Genomic DNA, 16,684 nt, shown 5'->3' with positions numbered 1-16,684 from the left:
ACAGAGTTAACTGTTAGTTGTTGTTGATAGGAGGTAACAAGTATCTCATGAAATTAATCGTGTGGCGTGCACCACAGTTATCCCAATAAAAGAAAAACTACAAGCATGCTCTAAAATTGAGATTGATATATATACACTACATCTAAATTGATCCTTTAACGACAATAGCTCAATTGCCACTAAATATGTATTTTTAGCAGCAATTAGCACTCTTTGTATATGTCTCTTAAGCCTTTAGCGACATTGGATCAAATGACACTTAACTAATGCCGGTAAAAACTTTAGTACTCATTATTAATATGTATATTTATTGCCGCTAAAAGTTGCTTTTGTTGTAGTGATAATTAAATGAGATAAAATATTTTATGTGTTCGACTTAATTATTACCTAAGAGACACTATAAAATACCTTATTATATATTCAAATGCTCAATTAAAATAAATTACTCCATAAAATATCTAAATAAAATTTATTGATAATTCTTTTTTTTAAAAATACGATAAAGCAATAATAATTAATGGCGAAAACTCAAAAATTCATGATTTTCCGACAGAAAATTATTGTGCCAATTGGAAGTATTGACAAGTCAGCAGACAACATTCGAGACATAATAATTTTGACACAGTCAACTATAGGAATTATTAGAAAACGAGTAAAATAAACAACGTACGTATTATAACTCATTTATTTTCCGACCATATTGCGGCACAGCCCACATTGGTAGGATCGAAAAAAAAATCATTAAATTTGAATTCGATAGGAAATTTTTTTATGTTAAGAGTAAAATGTTACCTAATAAAAATGATTTCGTACTTAGGAGGACTTGAACCTAGTTGGGGAGCCAGGAGTTTAGTGAAGGTTTTGCGAGTTTTCTTCTTAGTTGTGTTAAGGGTGTGCAAAAAATAAATATACACTCGTAATAACTAACATTTAACTTATGTACACGATATAATTTTTCGACGAAGGGTAAAGTGGTTCCGACTCTGCTCGAACACGAGACTTCTAAAGAAGGATGGAAGAGTACTTTGCCACTCTATTAGTAGGGGCGGAGCTAGACAGCTAGTAGTCCACATGGAATTCGATCGAACTTAGTAGATTTTGCTCAAATAATCTATTTATATTAATAAATTTATTAAATATATATAAATTTTAAATTTTAAACTCATTATTATTACTTATAATCGTCATTATAAAATTCAAAAGCAATAAAATTGAGTTTCGGCTATGTTCGCCACAACCCTAGTCAGTTAACTTCTTTATTAATAACACCAAAAAAAAACACAAAGGAAACTACCTCATCTATACATCTTCTTTCTTCAATATGTGTTCTAGCCATAAGACAAGTTCTATCTTTCTACAATTTGGCTTTCTATGAAGGTATATGGCCATCGTCGAATGGTTCCGTCTATTCAAAACTCGGTAGCATGATGAAATTCAGAGCAAGTAAATCTAGTTCAATCGATTAATCCATCTCAGAAGTAAGTTGATTCATTGTAGTGAGTTCAAATATACAATATTACATAGTAGGAATAAGAACCCCAAAGGCTAAGGTGGAATATTTCCTAATTAAGAGACTTGCATTCAATAATTACGACAAATAATTTGAGACAGATGGAATATTAAGGAAATATCCGCAACATAAGATATTAGATATCATTAATACTCTTGCAATACAGTGATATTTTACTTCTTATAAAAATAAATATTCACAATGATATAATATGTTTTAATATAAGAAGAAATCTAGTCTGTCTATTTTTTAATATTTTAATAATGTAAGTTTCGAAGCTGGTTGCTCTATGGAGCGTTGAGGCCGGGATAAGTTTCATCTTCAGGAGGAAAAGAATTTGAATCACTTGCTAAAACTTCTAAATGACCGCACGGTAATAATGGAAGTGAGACTACAAAGACAATATTCGAGATGTTTGCCTAATTAAAAGCAACCATCCGAGTACATGCTTCTCAGTACTGATCAATTCATATGGAATTATCACGATGTGGTATGAGGGAAGTTGCTATAAGATTAAGACCACACGTCCTCACTTGTCAGAGACTTTTACCTAATTTCAAGAAATTAAGATCATTCTTTTTAATACTCTTCCTTAGAAGTTACACTTTTTTGCTTCATTTGTAATTCAAACGCATAATTTTAAGACCGAAGGTAAAAATGTTTACCATCTGAGCAATTCTATGGGGTGGAAATTCAATAGGGACTCGATTCCTTCTCTCCCCTTTTTGTCAACTTCCATTTTGCATTTTCTAGTTTGTATATTTGCTTTGCTTCAAGGATTGTATCAACTCCAGTACACTTATATATGTCCAATATAAAATTATGATTTGAAGTTAAAGTTTTGTTTGGATATGTAATTTAAATATTTTTTGGGAAAATGCATAGTACCCCTTCAACCTATGCCCGAAATCTCAGAGACACACTTATACTATACTAAGGTCTTATTACCCCCGAACTAATTATTTTATAAATAATTTTCTATCCCTTTTCGGTCTACGTGGCACTATCAACCATATAGCTTGAAAAAATTGTCAACACGTGCTGGGCCTAGAAAATAGTGCCACGTAGGCCGAAAAGGGGTAGAAAATTATTTATAAATTAAGTTCGGGAGGGTAATAGGACCTTAGTATAGTATAAATGTGTCTCTAAGATTTCGGACATAGTTTGCATGTAATCCCAACAAGTTGTGGAAGCTATCGAAATTTCCTTAATTTGTATATAATCTTACTAGATGAGCAAATTATCATTATTCATAAACAAGTTAGTCAATAATAGTAATAACTAGTTATTCTCTGATATAATTTTGTTACATGGTACGGATAATTTCTTCATGTATGTTTAAATATTGATTTAGAATCATCGCTTCATATTGCATGTTCAAACGCAGGCTAATTAGTGTCGCTCAGATTTTTCCTCTTTAAGTAAAAGGGTGTTGGTAAAAATTACAAATTACAAATTACAATTGAAAATAATTATCTTCACGCTAAGGGGGGATATCTCGCTCTCTTTAAGACTATTATATTCAAGTTCACTCCAACAAATGTTTTTTGCCAGTCCAGCAACAATCTTTTTGGCTTGTCCTTCCCGGATACAATGATCAATTCACAAAATATAACTCAACCAACAGACACGGATTGAGTTCAAATCTTCACAAAAAGAACACCTCCCTTCAACTTATAAGAACTCTCTTTCACGACTCTATTTTCTTGTACTCAAAACAAAGGAAGATCAGACAATCGCTATTTATAGAGAAGAAAATCTTTTTTACAATGAATAGAAAGATAATAAAATACTCCATCTGTCCCTAATTACTTGTCCACTGTTCATTTTATAATTGTCCCTAATTAATTGTTCATTTTGACAAATCAAGAAAGAATAATTTTTTTTACCTATTATTCCCTTAATTAATTACTTTGAAAACGGTAGAACTTCTTGAAAATATAATGTTAAGTTTTTAATTCATCCACTTCATAATTAATAGGGGTCAAATTGTAAACTCACTATGTCAATAATTATTTTCTGTCAATTTAAAAGTGGACAAATAATTAGAAACAAAGAGAGTAATAAATAAAGAAGATAAATAGTCTAGAGGTTACATAAGTTACAAGATAAATAACCAACACACACAATGTAGCAACGCAAAGCTATATTTATAATAATATTAAAATGTCACTAACAAAGGATGTTGTATACTTTATATATATATATATATATATATATATATATATATATATATATATACTAATACTAGATATGGGACCCCGTGCTAGCACGGAGCCCAATATATGTTACTGTTTCTGTTTCAATTTATGTGGTACATATGAAATTTGAAGTTAATCAATTTTTTAGTATGTTTTTATATATTTTAAGTTGCTAATTATTTTTATTTAGAGTATGTTTTACGTAAATATATTATAAATCACAATAATTAACAAGTTAACATAAAAAGAAACCTATAAAAAATTCATTGACTTTTCAAATTTCATTTGTATCACATAAATCAGGACAAAGCGAGTAATATATATGAAAATTACATAAAACGTATTATAACTCACAATAATTAGCAACTTAAAATATCTATATATCTATATATCTATATTTCTCCCAATTTATGTGGTATAGATGAAATTTTGAAAGTTAACAGAAACTTTTTATATGTTTTCAAATATTTTAAGCTATTAATTATTATGATTTATAATACTTTTTACATAAAAATTTTATTTATATAAAGTATAAAAGAAAAAATTAAAAAATGAAAACATAAATGTCAGCACGAGTCCAATCTATGTTAATTTCTATGTTTTAATTATTGTAATACCGATTGAATTTGGAGAGCCAACTAAATTTTTTTAAAGGATTTTTTTTATAAATTTTAAGTTTTAATTATTATAATTTATAATATTTTATTTATTTTAAACCAATATATGTGTCTCTCTGTCTCAATTACATGACACATATGGAATTTGGAGAGTCAACTAAAATTTTAAAATATGTTAAGTTGTTAATTATTATACCTTATTGTAATATTACGTTATTTTCAAATAAAATATGTAATTTTTTTATTTCAATTTATGTGTCATTGATATAATTACATACATTAAGTAATAAAGAATTAATGTCTAAATTATGTGACACCTATGAATTTTGGAGTGTAAATTAAATTAGTTATATGATTTTAAAAAAATAAAGCGGTTAATTATTACAATTTATATTACTTTTTATATATTTTTTAAATGATATATATATATATCTTTGTGATATTGATATTAGTATTATAATAAATTAAATTTTATTATTTTTAAATTTATGATCTCAATTGTCAGCCTATGCCACATTATAAAATGTTCCAAAGTAGATATCAGATTTACAAAAATGTCGATGCCAGCTAAAGTAATAAAATAACATCTAAGGGCATGAACCTTATATATATATATATATAAAGTTGAATATAGACAATATGATGTGGCACCTCTCTATGGCCAACATTTCTATTCATCTTTTTTCTCCTTTTTTTGACATTTTATCTTTGTTTTGTATTTTTTATTTGTATTGTAAAAAAAAAACTGAAAGTATTTATGTCATACCTAATTAATTATGCCCTTTATAACATCCATTACACAAATATAGATTTAAGTAAATGGAAATGGAAGATGAAAAGATAAAAACTATTCATTTTTCATAACTATTTATAATTATTTAGCTTATAAAAAAAAAAAAAATAGTTGAGCATTTGTAACAAATAAGAACAAATTTCTTCACTTTGGCTCTTCTTCTTCTAACGATGGTGATGAATATATGGTATTAACTTATGTCGCTAAGATGTCCATCAAATTTCTAGGTCATGTGACTTTTTTAACAAAAGAGAAAGAGAGAATATCTCATGATTCTTGTAAAGACATTGATGTAAAGAAAGAAATCATGTAACAAAAGTATCTCTTCAAAATAAAAGACTTTTTGAAAAAAATGTTTATTCCTCCTACAAGGAGAGAAAATTCATTGTGGTTGAGAAATTTATAAGAAGGCAGATTAGTGTTTCAAAGGGTAAAAAAAATTATTTGGAGAAAAAATCATTTTATTTATGGAATTCGTATCAAATTAGGAGGAGAACAAGCAAAAATTTATTTTGTGATTTGAAAAGAGAGAAAATTAGAAATTATTTCTTTCAACCTCATTATTCTTCTAATTTCTTTCTTCTTTTATTTTGCCTTGATTTTTTTGTATCTTTAATTAAAGTTTTTTTTTCTTATTTTAATTAAAGTTTGAATATATTTTCTTAAAAAAGAATTTAAAAAGATGATCATATTTAGTTCCTTTCCTCATCAATGCTATTAATCTCATAATTAGTGTTATTTATATTATTTTCTTAATTAATTTTTTTTTCTTTTAATTATTTATTTGAAGAAATTAGTTATTATAACTTTATAAGAATTACACATGTATTTTTACATAATTGATTTGTCATTTTTAAATTTTTTGGATCATTCTTCATCTTAAAGTTTCTATCTATATGTAACAATAAAACTAAAATAGAAAATGTGGGGTGACACCTTCTTAGCAATAGATATTTATTTATTCTTATCAATGTTTCTGACATTTTTTGTTATTTTTTCCTTCAAATAATTGTTGCCTTGATTTTTGGTTTTAGTTTTATTTTTTTTTAGCATTTTTTAATTTTAAAAGACTGAAAATTTATATTGAAAATTTATTAAATATAAAAAATGATTTATTTAACTCCAATCATCATCAATATTATTATTAATTTCTTTTACTTCTTTCCTTAATCTTCATTTCATCATTAATGTAATTTATATCATTTTCTTAGATATATATATATATATATTTCTTAGAAGTTAGGATTACTATTGATTTAATTTTTAAAATTTTTGAATTCTTTTGTCATACTAAATACAACATGTTTTATTATAATTACATTCAATATATTAATCAATATGTTGTACGAATGAAAAGAAAATTATCATTTCACAAGAACAAAGGTTAAAATATAATTTATTATGATTAAGGGAAGATAAAAATATTATTCCAATATCCATAACCATATTTAATACATTAAAAATTAATTGAAAAACTGTAAATGAAAAAGGAATCACCATTTAAGGAATCATTATTTTTAAATTTTTGGATCATTTCTTCTTCTAAAAGTTTCTATCCATATGTAACAATAAAGTTAAAATAGAAAATGTAGTGACACCATTCTTAGTAATAGATACTTATTTATTCTTATCAATTTTTTCTGACAATTTTGATTATATTTTTTCTTTAAAATAATTATTGCCTCAATTTTTATTTTTATTTTTAACATTTATTTTTAATTTTAAAAGATTGGAAATTTTATGTTAAAAATTTAAATAATAGAAAAAATGATTTATTTAACTTTTATCATCATCAATACTACTACTTTATTTGACGTTTTTTCTTAATCTTCATCTCATCATTAATGTTATTTATATAATTTTTTAAATCACTTATTTTTTCTTTTTTAAACTCTTATATATATATATATATATATATATATATATATAAATTTGGATATGTAAATGATGATGTGACATTTCTTAGAAGCTAAGATTACTATTTATCTAATTTCTCAAATTTTTGAGTTCTTTTATCATACTAAATACAATATGTTTTATTATAATTACATTCAATATAGTAAACAATATGTTCTAGGAATTAAAACAAAATTATCATTTCAGAAAATAAATGTTAAATTATAATTTTATTATGATTCAGGAAAGATAAAGATATTATTTCAATATCTCATAACCGCATTCAATACATTAGAAATTAATTGGATATAACTGTAAATGGAAAATGAATCACCATTTAAGGAAAATAAATGTTTGCAATACCATAATAATTAAGGAGAGAGTAATATATTATTTTAATATCCTAATTCGGAACTTTTAATCTACTACTCAATTAAAAAGAAAACGCATTTAATAACATAAAAAAGTTATTAGTTTAATATTTTTTCTCATTCTACTAATTCAATTCAATCAAACTTAATTTTAAAGATAAAATAACAGCTCCATTTTAATTGTTATCAATATATTTCAAAAAATTATCGTGAAAAGACTTTTCTTGCACCTTATTTTAATTTTCATATACTATTATTATTTTTTCTGTCATTTTTCAATGATTTTTTATTTCGATTGAAAATTTAATGTTTATTCTTAAAACTCTAATGGTACAAATTAAGGTGGAGTAGAATATTATAAATGATGATTCTTCTACTAAATAAGAAGATATAACAAAACTGAAAGGGTGAAGTTTTTTTTTTTCAAAAAAATAGATAGGAAATTCTATTAAGGTATCATTACGTCATTATTCAATATATTTTTAACATAAATTTCATTTGCTGATGCATTTGTTTAGTACTCCATCTGTTCCTAATTACTTGTTCACTTTTCCTTTTATAGTTGTCCCTAATTACTTGTCCATGTTGACAAATCAAGAAAAAACAATTTTTTTTACCTATTATACCCTCAATTAAATCACTAATTACTTTGAAAATTGCAGAACTTTTCATCTACTTCATAATTAATAGGGGTAAAATGATAAACTCACTATGTGATTAATTGATTTCTTAATAAATGTATCAATTTAAAAGTGGACAAGTAATAAGGGACAAAGGGAGTATTACAGTGTTATTTCACATTACAAGATATTTCTTAGACATTTAAGGAGAATGGTACACCAAAATATATATTATATATTAAAGGATCAACTTCATGCAATGGAAGAATTTGTTATTAGCAAATATATTTTAACTTGTTTGATAAAAAATATATTCTTCCTCATTTAAAAGATGTAAAATTTGAAAAACTTTATTTTTTTCACAATCTTCATAGTACTAAAACAAACAATAATATTACGATTAAACAACAGAGTAAATATAAAATTAATCAAAAATATTTAATTTTTAATGATCGCGCGAAGTGCAACCAAATTCTCTAGTTTAAAACAAAAAGGTAAAATTTAAATGGGTCTATGTAACGACCCGCTTGGTCGTTTTGAAAACTAGGACTATTCTGACTCTTTTTGGAAAATTTAAAGGAGGATTTTAAACTATTCGATAACTATGAGTACCTAGTTGATGATTTTTTTGTTTGAACCCGTATTATAGTTGAATAGTTATTGGGTCACACCCAGAATTAATAGTAACCACTTGGCCCATATAATTAATTTATGTTAAGGGAATTTAGTGTTATTTTTATCAAAAAAAATTGAGAACAAAAGAGAAGAAACTGACAAAGCAGTCACGAACGGAAACAAAAGAAACCTACGAATTTAGTTGAGGATCGCTTCAGGTAACTCCTTTTGATCTTTTTTTCTTCTTCTTCCAACAATGGGATATTTAATTTGTTAGGTGAGAATGAATACCTTAGAGAATTATTAATTGATTGCTATTTGTAGTTTAGCGTTAGAGTCAAATTAGTGGAGAATGTTGAATTGATGGTTAGTTAATGAGTGATAATTATTAGCTAATGATTAGATAATGATTGGAAGATTATTAAATGGAAAATCAAGACACGTTGAAGGTTGGGTTTAATTGTTGGTTTCATAATTAAGGTGCAGGTTATAGTTGAGTGAGAATTTTGAATTTCTTGCCACTGTTTTTGGGTTTTTATACTAGCTTTAAACTATAATTGTAACTCCTTGTTTGGTAGAATAAAGCAAATCACAATATGAAATTTTTATGAATTAATATTTAATTAGAGTGGGTGATTGCTGAAATTTGTGGGCAGTAGGGTGTGCTAATGTTGGCTAATGATATTGATTATGTGACTTAGGGAATAAAAAGGGTGTCAAGGTTTAGATGTTTCCTCTTGTTGTTGCCACTGGAACGTAAGTTTTCCTTGGGATAAGATGACGATTACTTAGGAATTTTTCAATTTGGTGGAACCGGTTGTGTCGACCTTTTCTTTTTTCTTATTATCCTGCTAGATTTATGAAATTGTTTGTTAAAATGAGACTTAATCTTATGCTTAATTTAGGAGCTTGGTTAGAGATATGAGTGAGTTTTGGGTCTAGGATAGGCATATAATAATTTGGGTGTCTATGAACTCGCGTGCTTACAAATAATGCATGATTGGTAGATTGGGAACGTTCTGAAGCTTTGCGAAAAGGGAAGGAAAAATCTTGAGGATTTGTGGCACGTGTTCGGCATTCAAGGTATGTTAAGACTTTTAGACTTCGTTGGACGACGTTTTCCTAATTAAAAGATTTAAAAATGGAATAGACAATGGGTAAGGGCGAAAGATGGGGGTCTCGTACTAATGATGTGACGGGCATTGGTACGAGTACCGGTGTTATAAAGGGAAAGTCTATTACTATAGAATGTGGATTTAAATCCGAGAATGCCAAAGCATATGGGCATTAGCTGATATATTATTGACTGATTATTTGTGTGATTGTGTTTTTATTTGAACCCGTATACTTGTGATGGTTGAGGTGGTTATGTATTATGTTGATACTTGATTGATTGAGATGCATTATTATCCCCTTTATTTGAGATTATATTGTGCGCATGCATTGACATGAGATTGAGTATAAGTTGGGCACGTGGAGATCGTCCGTGCTGGGGATGGTGAGATACTAAGATTTTATTTTGGGCACGTGGAGACCGTCCGTGCGGAAATTATTTGATTTTATGATAGTGCGTTGAGATTGTCCGCACAGACACGTGGAGATCGTCCGTGTCGGTATATGGACCTCGCGAGTCCCCCATGGGTCATGAACTCTCGATGTTTTTCCGAGGAGTATCATGTATATACGGTTGAGAGCATACTTGGTATTCTGAGGCATATCATTCCATGGTGTCATATTGCATTGCATCTCATGACATCCTTCATTTTGATGATTATGTGTTTTATTGGTGGTTGAAAAGTACTTGTTATTTGATTACCTATGTTTGATGAAACTTGACTCGTAATTATAATATAGACTTGTATATATAAATAACAGATTTTCCTTATATGAACTCCCGTCACTACTTCTTCGTTGTCGGTCTATGAGATATACTGGGTACACGTGGTTTCGTACTCATACTACACTTGTAGCACTCTTTTGTGGTGCAGATTCGATTCCAAGTACGAGCACATCTCGTGGAGCTGTTTGAGTCCGAGCTTGGAGTACTTTAGAGTTGTGGTGAGCTGCTTGGCTGTTCCGTGGCCCACACCTCCATCTACCTTTTATTTATTCTGTTATTTAGTATTCAGACAGAATATCCCTTATGTTTGGATTGACCTTTAGTTTCAGACTTGCATCATATTTAGAGGCTCTTGTACTTATGACACCAAATTCTTGGGTAGTATTTTAGCTTTTCCGCATTTCATATTATAAAGAACTTAGTGTTGGAAATTTTTACTCGTTGTTTACCTTTTTACCTCATTAGTTAATCATACTTGGTAAATCTGTTGGGTTTGGCTTACCTATTGTTGGGAACATAGGTGTCATCATGACTTGTTAATTTGGGTCGTGACAGTCTACAATATAATTCCTAGAAATTCAACTTGAAAAATTATGTTAAAAATGGAAAATAAAAAGTGAAATAAATTTAATTGAGAGTTATCCTTCGTCTGTCCCATTTTATGTGACACTTTTTATTTCTCGAGAATCAAATAGTTTAAGTTTGATCATAAATTTGTGTATGGTATCTTCAATTTTTTTAAAATGAAATTTATATATTTGTAAACTACGTAAAAATCAAAATATTATAATTCATAATAATTAATAATTCAAAAATATTTTAAAGATCTATGAAAAATTTAAGATCAAAGATAAATTAAAGAGAGTAAAAGGGGAGAATGGAAAGTAGAAAAAAAGGAATATATAGAGAGAGAAACTGACGAAAAAAAGTCAGAAAAGTAATTATTCATGTGGATTGTTGTATATGTAGAAAGACACGTGTACAATTAATGAGCGACAATGAATTTTATAGTACAATTTGAAATGCTTTGTGTACAACTTTGTAGTGCCGTGTTCGTCCTCTAAAGTCTCACTTCTAATAAGGAGTAATATAAATAAGAAGTATAAAATAAAGTTGAATAATTTTACAATATAATTTCTCAAAGTTGGATGATCTTTTGAGATATTTACTCGAAAATTAAGAGAAATTTAACGGTTTTGGAATTATAAGACTGTAAGGGGAAAATGGATCAATCCATAGATAATATAAAAAACATCAATGTGTTATACATAGTACATGTGTCTTTGTGATATGAGTGGGGTAAGCTTAAGAAAATTACATATTTGTCCTTGTTGGTCCTTCCTAACTCCCTACATAGTACATGTGTCTTGATATGAGTGGGGAGTAGTACTTGTTTAATGAGGTGGGCCCCAGTACAGTATAACTTGTATTACCTTTGGTACATCTATTTGATGCTGTGTTAGTCCGTCTAATTGTCATTTCTAAATAAGAGTAATAATATAATATATATATATATATATATATATATATATATATATATATATATATTATGTGTTTTGTCCTTTTCTATTTTCAAAAACTAATACTCTCTTCATTTCATTTTATATGCCATTTCTTTTTATAAATATATTGGTTATAGTAATTCTTATTGGAACACATGTTGACTTGTGGTGCTTGGTTATTCCCTCTTCTTATATATATATATATATATATATATATATATATATATATATATATATAATTTGGTGTGATATAACATAACTAGGACAATTGGCCCACTTAGCCACAATCTACCTAATGTAGTTGACACAACCCAAAACTAGAAAACACAAACCGCCCCTGCGCCACAAAGCTCAACCATCCAAGTGCGGCTTGACTTGTGCTTGACATGGATTTGGTAACCACCAATGTGTTTGGCATGTCAAGGTGTGTTGCTTGCTCATGTGCGTATTGCCTAGTCGTGAATCGTGACAGATCAGTCAGAATTTTCATTAACGAATTTCAAAATATGAAGAAGTAAACACACGAAAAAACTAAAGAAACGAGATTCAACATCTATTATATATATGATCAATATTAAGAACATAGACTCTTTTTTTTCCCACCATGAACCAATAGAAAATTTATACTATATACAAAACATGATTTTCCCATTCTATTATCATCGAACCACCTCATTGAAAAAACTCATGGTGAAAAATAGATTTTCATTGAAATATTTGAACTAGTAACTGAATGTTTTTTTTCTCTCATTGATCGACTCAATCAAAATATTCGTGAAAAAAGCCCATAAATATTTTTTTCAATGGAAAATTTTAATGGGGAATTAGTTTTTTTTTAGTAGTGTATGTACACATAAAATAATTCTAACCATATATAAATCATATAACTTTTATTAAAGAAAAGTACGGATAAATTCCCTAGGTCCTACCTGGCTCCGCCACTGACCGTCAAGCACACCACTCCCACACACGTCATAGTTTTGTCTCTGCCTTATCTTGGCCTTTTAATTAAATGTGCCAGCTCTTTGCCTCATGCCTAGTGTCTTGAAATATCAATTCCAAGTCAATGTTTGCCACATTAATTTTGTATTTTTGTCACGATTTCTAGGGTCGATTTGAATTATATATCAACTATAAGATTAAAATGGTCATCCCATTTACATATCATCTCTAATTGCAATTCTTGCATAATGATTTTCAGGTAAAATACTTTCATGAAAAATTAATGTTTTCTTTATATGTAAGTAAAAACATATAATTTTAAAAATATTTCTATAATTTATTTAGTTTTCTATTCAATGAATGATATTTGTATAATTGGAATCCAACTAAATTTATATCACTATTACAAGACTCATTTTTAAAGAAGATGATCGTAACAATTTTATTTTTATTTTTAAAAGCATGAATCCAAAATATTTAGTTAAACATGTGAAAGGGTCTCAAACCTTCTCATCACAAATCGTGTTAGTTAATTACTTACTTGGTTATAAAATACAAACTACAAAAATACAATGTGAGATGGGGGTAGGGGTAGGATGTGAGGGTGATGGGGAGGGTGAGTGGAAACAGAGGATAGGGGTGAGATGTGTTAGAGGGTGTGAACGAAACAACTCAAAACGGATTGTTCACATCAGAAATAAAGGTCACTAAGAATGTATTTACTTGTACTTGAAAAATCACTGATAAAATTTATTTTGCCTAACTTTTTCCCTAATTTCATCATTAAAAGAAATGTAATCTTCTTTTTAAAGAATTTATTTTATTAGAGAATGATTTTTAATTTTTTAAATTTTTTTTTAACCAACTAAAGATGACGACACACTTATTTACACCATAACCATAAATTTTTTGTTAAGGTTCATAAAAGAATATTATTTCTTAAGATATGGATGTCCACATCACATGTACGTACTTCATTAGGTAAGCAATTCTTGTACATTAAAAATTAGTCTTGACCTTCCACAAGGACAATAATTGTAAAGCAGTCCGTATATATAATTTTGTGTTTTAAAATAAGTGTTATTTTAATAAAAAAATTATTTTAAAATAAGTATTACTTATATTAACAAAAGTTGTCCAAAAATAAGTGTTGCTTTAGAAATTCAAGACAAAATAGTAATTATTTTCAACTATATATAATCCTTCGTATCAAAGAACTATTTCTTTTAATAGTGCCTTGTAAAACAGGCATCCCTATACCTATGCGTCTTGTGTGCTTATTAGTACCATTGATGGGTGGCTGAAGGTTAGGCGTACACATGGGCTCATCTCCGCCATCTATCTATAAATTTTTATTTTCAGCAATTTTGATTGTCAAGTCGAGATATGAGTATATAGGGGCGCTAGACTCCCTCTACTATGATAGATTCTATCATGTGAAAACGATGAACTGCTTGTCAGGGCTAGGCTAAATCATGATGTTGTGTTACTAGATTTCGTCTCTCCCTTCATGCCTTCACTATGAAAGTCTCGCTCTTATTTTTTAAGAAAAAGAAGTTGAAAATTGAGTTTGATTATCTAATGGAAGGGAAGGAAGAAGTGAACTTTGCATAAAGTGAAGATACATTGCTGGGGTGAGCCTCAGTTTTAAAAAAATTGATATATAATAAATAAGCATAACTTAAAAAACTATATTTATTTTTTCTTAATAAACGTAAAATAATCTAAGAGGAAACTTATTCTGAAACATAAAGAGTATACATATAACTGAAGAAAGATCCAGAGCAATTTATTATTACCTAATCATTAAGTATACACTAGTATACATCCCCGCGTTGCACGAATATTTAAAATATTACTATTATATATAGATAGATTATAAATACCATTGACTTGGATTATAGATAATGAGAATCTATATTGGTTGGATTCTTCACATATTGACACATGCATATTAAATATTTTTAAAATAGTACGAAAAAGAAACCAACACGAAAGCGATTAAATAATAATATGAAGGATTAGAAAAAAACAAAAATAATTGACTTTGTACATATCTTTCTCAGATTAAAATACACATATTTTCAAGAATATCGTGGTCCTATTTTTATTCCTCTTCCTATTCATGTACCTAGTACAAAAAGTTGTTGTTTTTTATATTAATGATGTACCATTTTCATAATTGTTCACCAAGTCTAAATATGTCTTGAGATCGTGACACGTGGCAATATCCCCTTTGCTACTTAATCTAAGTTCCTTGCCTACCTCAGCATACACCCATTGGGTATCCTCCATGCACTTTTGTAGCCAACTTGGCATACCCGTGGACGCCATGTGGGTAGTCTCTCTTTCCTCCACGTCATCAATATCGTCTTGGATGACGAACCCTGGAACTTTTGTAATGGGATCGTCGGAGTTGACGATTCGGAGAACATTTGTACCATTTTTCTCCAATTGGCATCGAAAACTTTTGTTTCCAACTCTAGGCCCTCCAAATGATACAACACTCACTATGGGTGCGTTACTAAATTTTGTTGTAATATCACACGCTGTTAATGTTGCAAGGGCAGCACCTAGACTATGTCCTGTGATAGTTATACTTAATGGCTCATCACTATATTTATCAAGAATCTTGCCAATTTCTTCTCTAATTGTGTCTTGCAAACTTTGGTCACATTGGGTGTTTGTTGTGTACAAGTTCAAAAGTCCACTTTGTACCATGGGTTGATCGTAACTTTCGTCGGACGTTGTCATGTCGTCTGGTAAGCAAGTCAACGTGGCGCGTAAATTCTCGAGCCATTCAGATGAGGTGGCGGTACCCCGATAAGCGATCACCATGTCGCGGCGTCCGAGCCTAGCAATCTCTTTTTCATCGTCGCAAACGGCCATATAACCGATCCAGCTGGATCGCGGGGATGCTAGGTTCGGGAACATCTTTTTAGTCCATCGTGGCATTTGGACCACGCACGTGGCGTACAAGTTCTTGACCACCTTGTAACCAGTTTTGTCAAGTCCACAGTCTGTTAGCATCGAAGTCATAGGATAAAGACATGTGGCATATGTAGGTGATGACATGTCAAAGTCAAAGCAACGATAGGTTGCTTCAACGAATTCCCCGTACCTCAATATCTCCTTACGGAGATCATCATCAAGTGGATCAAGCAAGCCTTCCCAATTCTTGATCCCTTGGAATTCCATCCACCGGTGCCGGAGTTCGGCCACTGCTCTGTGTCCAACAGAGCAGTGGCCCAACCCCGAGTTCGTGATCTTGAAACTACGAGCTACGAGTCGTTTACTCAATGTAGAACACTTTGAGATAGGAAGTGCCAACCCCATATGTTGTTTGGTGAAAATAATGTTGCAATTTGTTTTGAAAATATTCCCACTTGAGAGCCTCATCATGATTTGTGAAAGGTGTATGTAGTTTTTACAAGATTCTTGAAATATGGATAATCGAGGCTCTTTTTTGTGGAGTAATAATATTAATTGATACACTTTCACTTAACTATTACATTTTGGCTGCACTCAAATGAGGGCTATTTATAGTTGTTCCCAATCCCAAGCGCTTTATTGTGGTTGCATACATGGTGGGGTCGAGTTGAGGCGAAGCTAGGATTTCAATTTTATAGGTTCTAAATTTTATAATAACGATTTAAAATAATTATGATTGAGTTACATTCTAAATTTAATATTTGTACATGTTTAATGAATTTAGTAACACAAATACATGGTCTGTCAGAAGTAACATCTCTATTTTCACGAGATAGTACACTCTAC

The 16,684-nt window shown here is 29.2% G+C and overlaps 1 protein-coding gene across 1 annotated transcript; it reads right to left on the bottom strand.

Moving 5' to 3' along the window:
* Positions 1-15,061: 15,061 nt before the first annotated feature.
* LOC125831109 (phospholipase A(1) DAD1, chloroplastic-like) lies at positions 15,062-16,105 on the bottom strand. Its single transcript, XM_049510294.1, has one exon. It carries the CDS (start codon positions 16,103-16,105, stop codon positions 15,062-15,064), a length of 1,044 nt encoding a protein of 347 aa, XP_049366251.1.
* Between the last annotated feature and the right edge of the window lie 579 nt (positions 16,106-16,684).

The sequence above is a fragment of the Solanum verrucosum genome, unplaced genomic scaffold (assembly GCF_900185275.1).
Source record: "Solanum verrucosum unplaced genomic scaffold, falcon-dt-bn FXZP01000049.1, whole genome shotgun sequence".
Classification (NCBI taxonomy): Eukaryota; Viridiplantae; Streptophyta; class Magnoliopsida; order Solanales; family Solanaceae; genus Solanum; species Solanum verrucosum.
This window is presented reverse-complemented; position numbering and strand designations above follow the sequence as displayed.

Coding starts and splice junctions, on each gene's coding strand:
- LOC125831109 (XM_049510294.1), bottom strand. CDS start 16,105: ATGGAATTCCAAGGGATCAAGAATTGGGAAGGCTTGCTTGATCCACTT.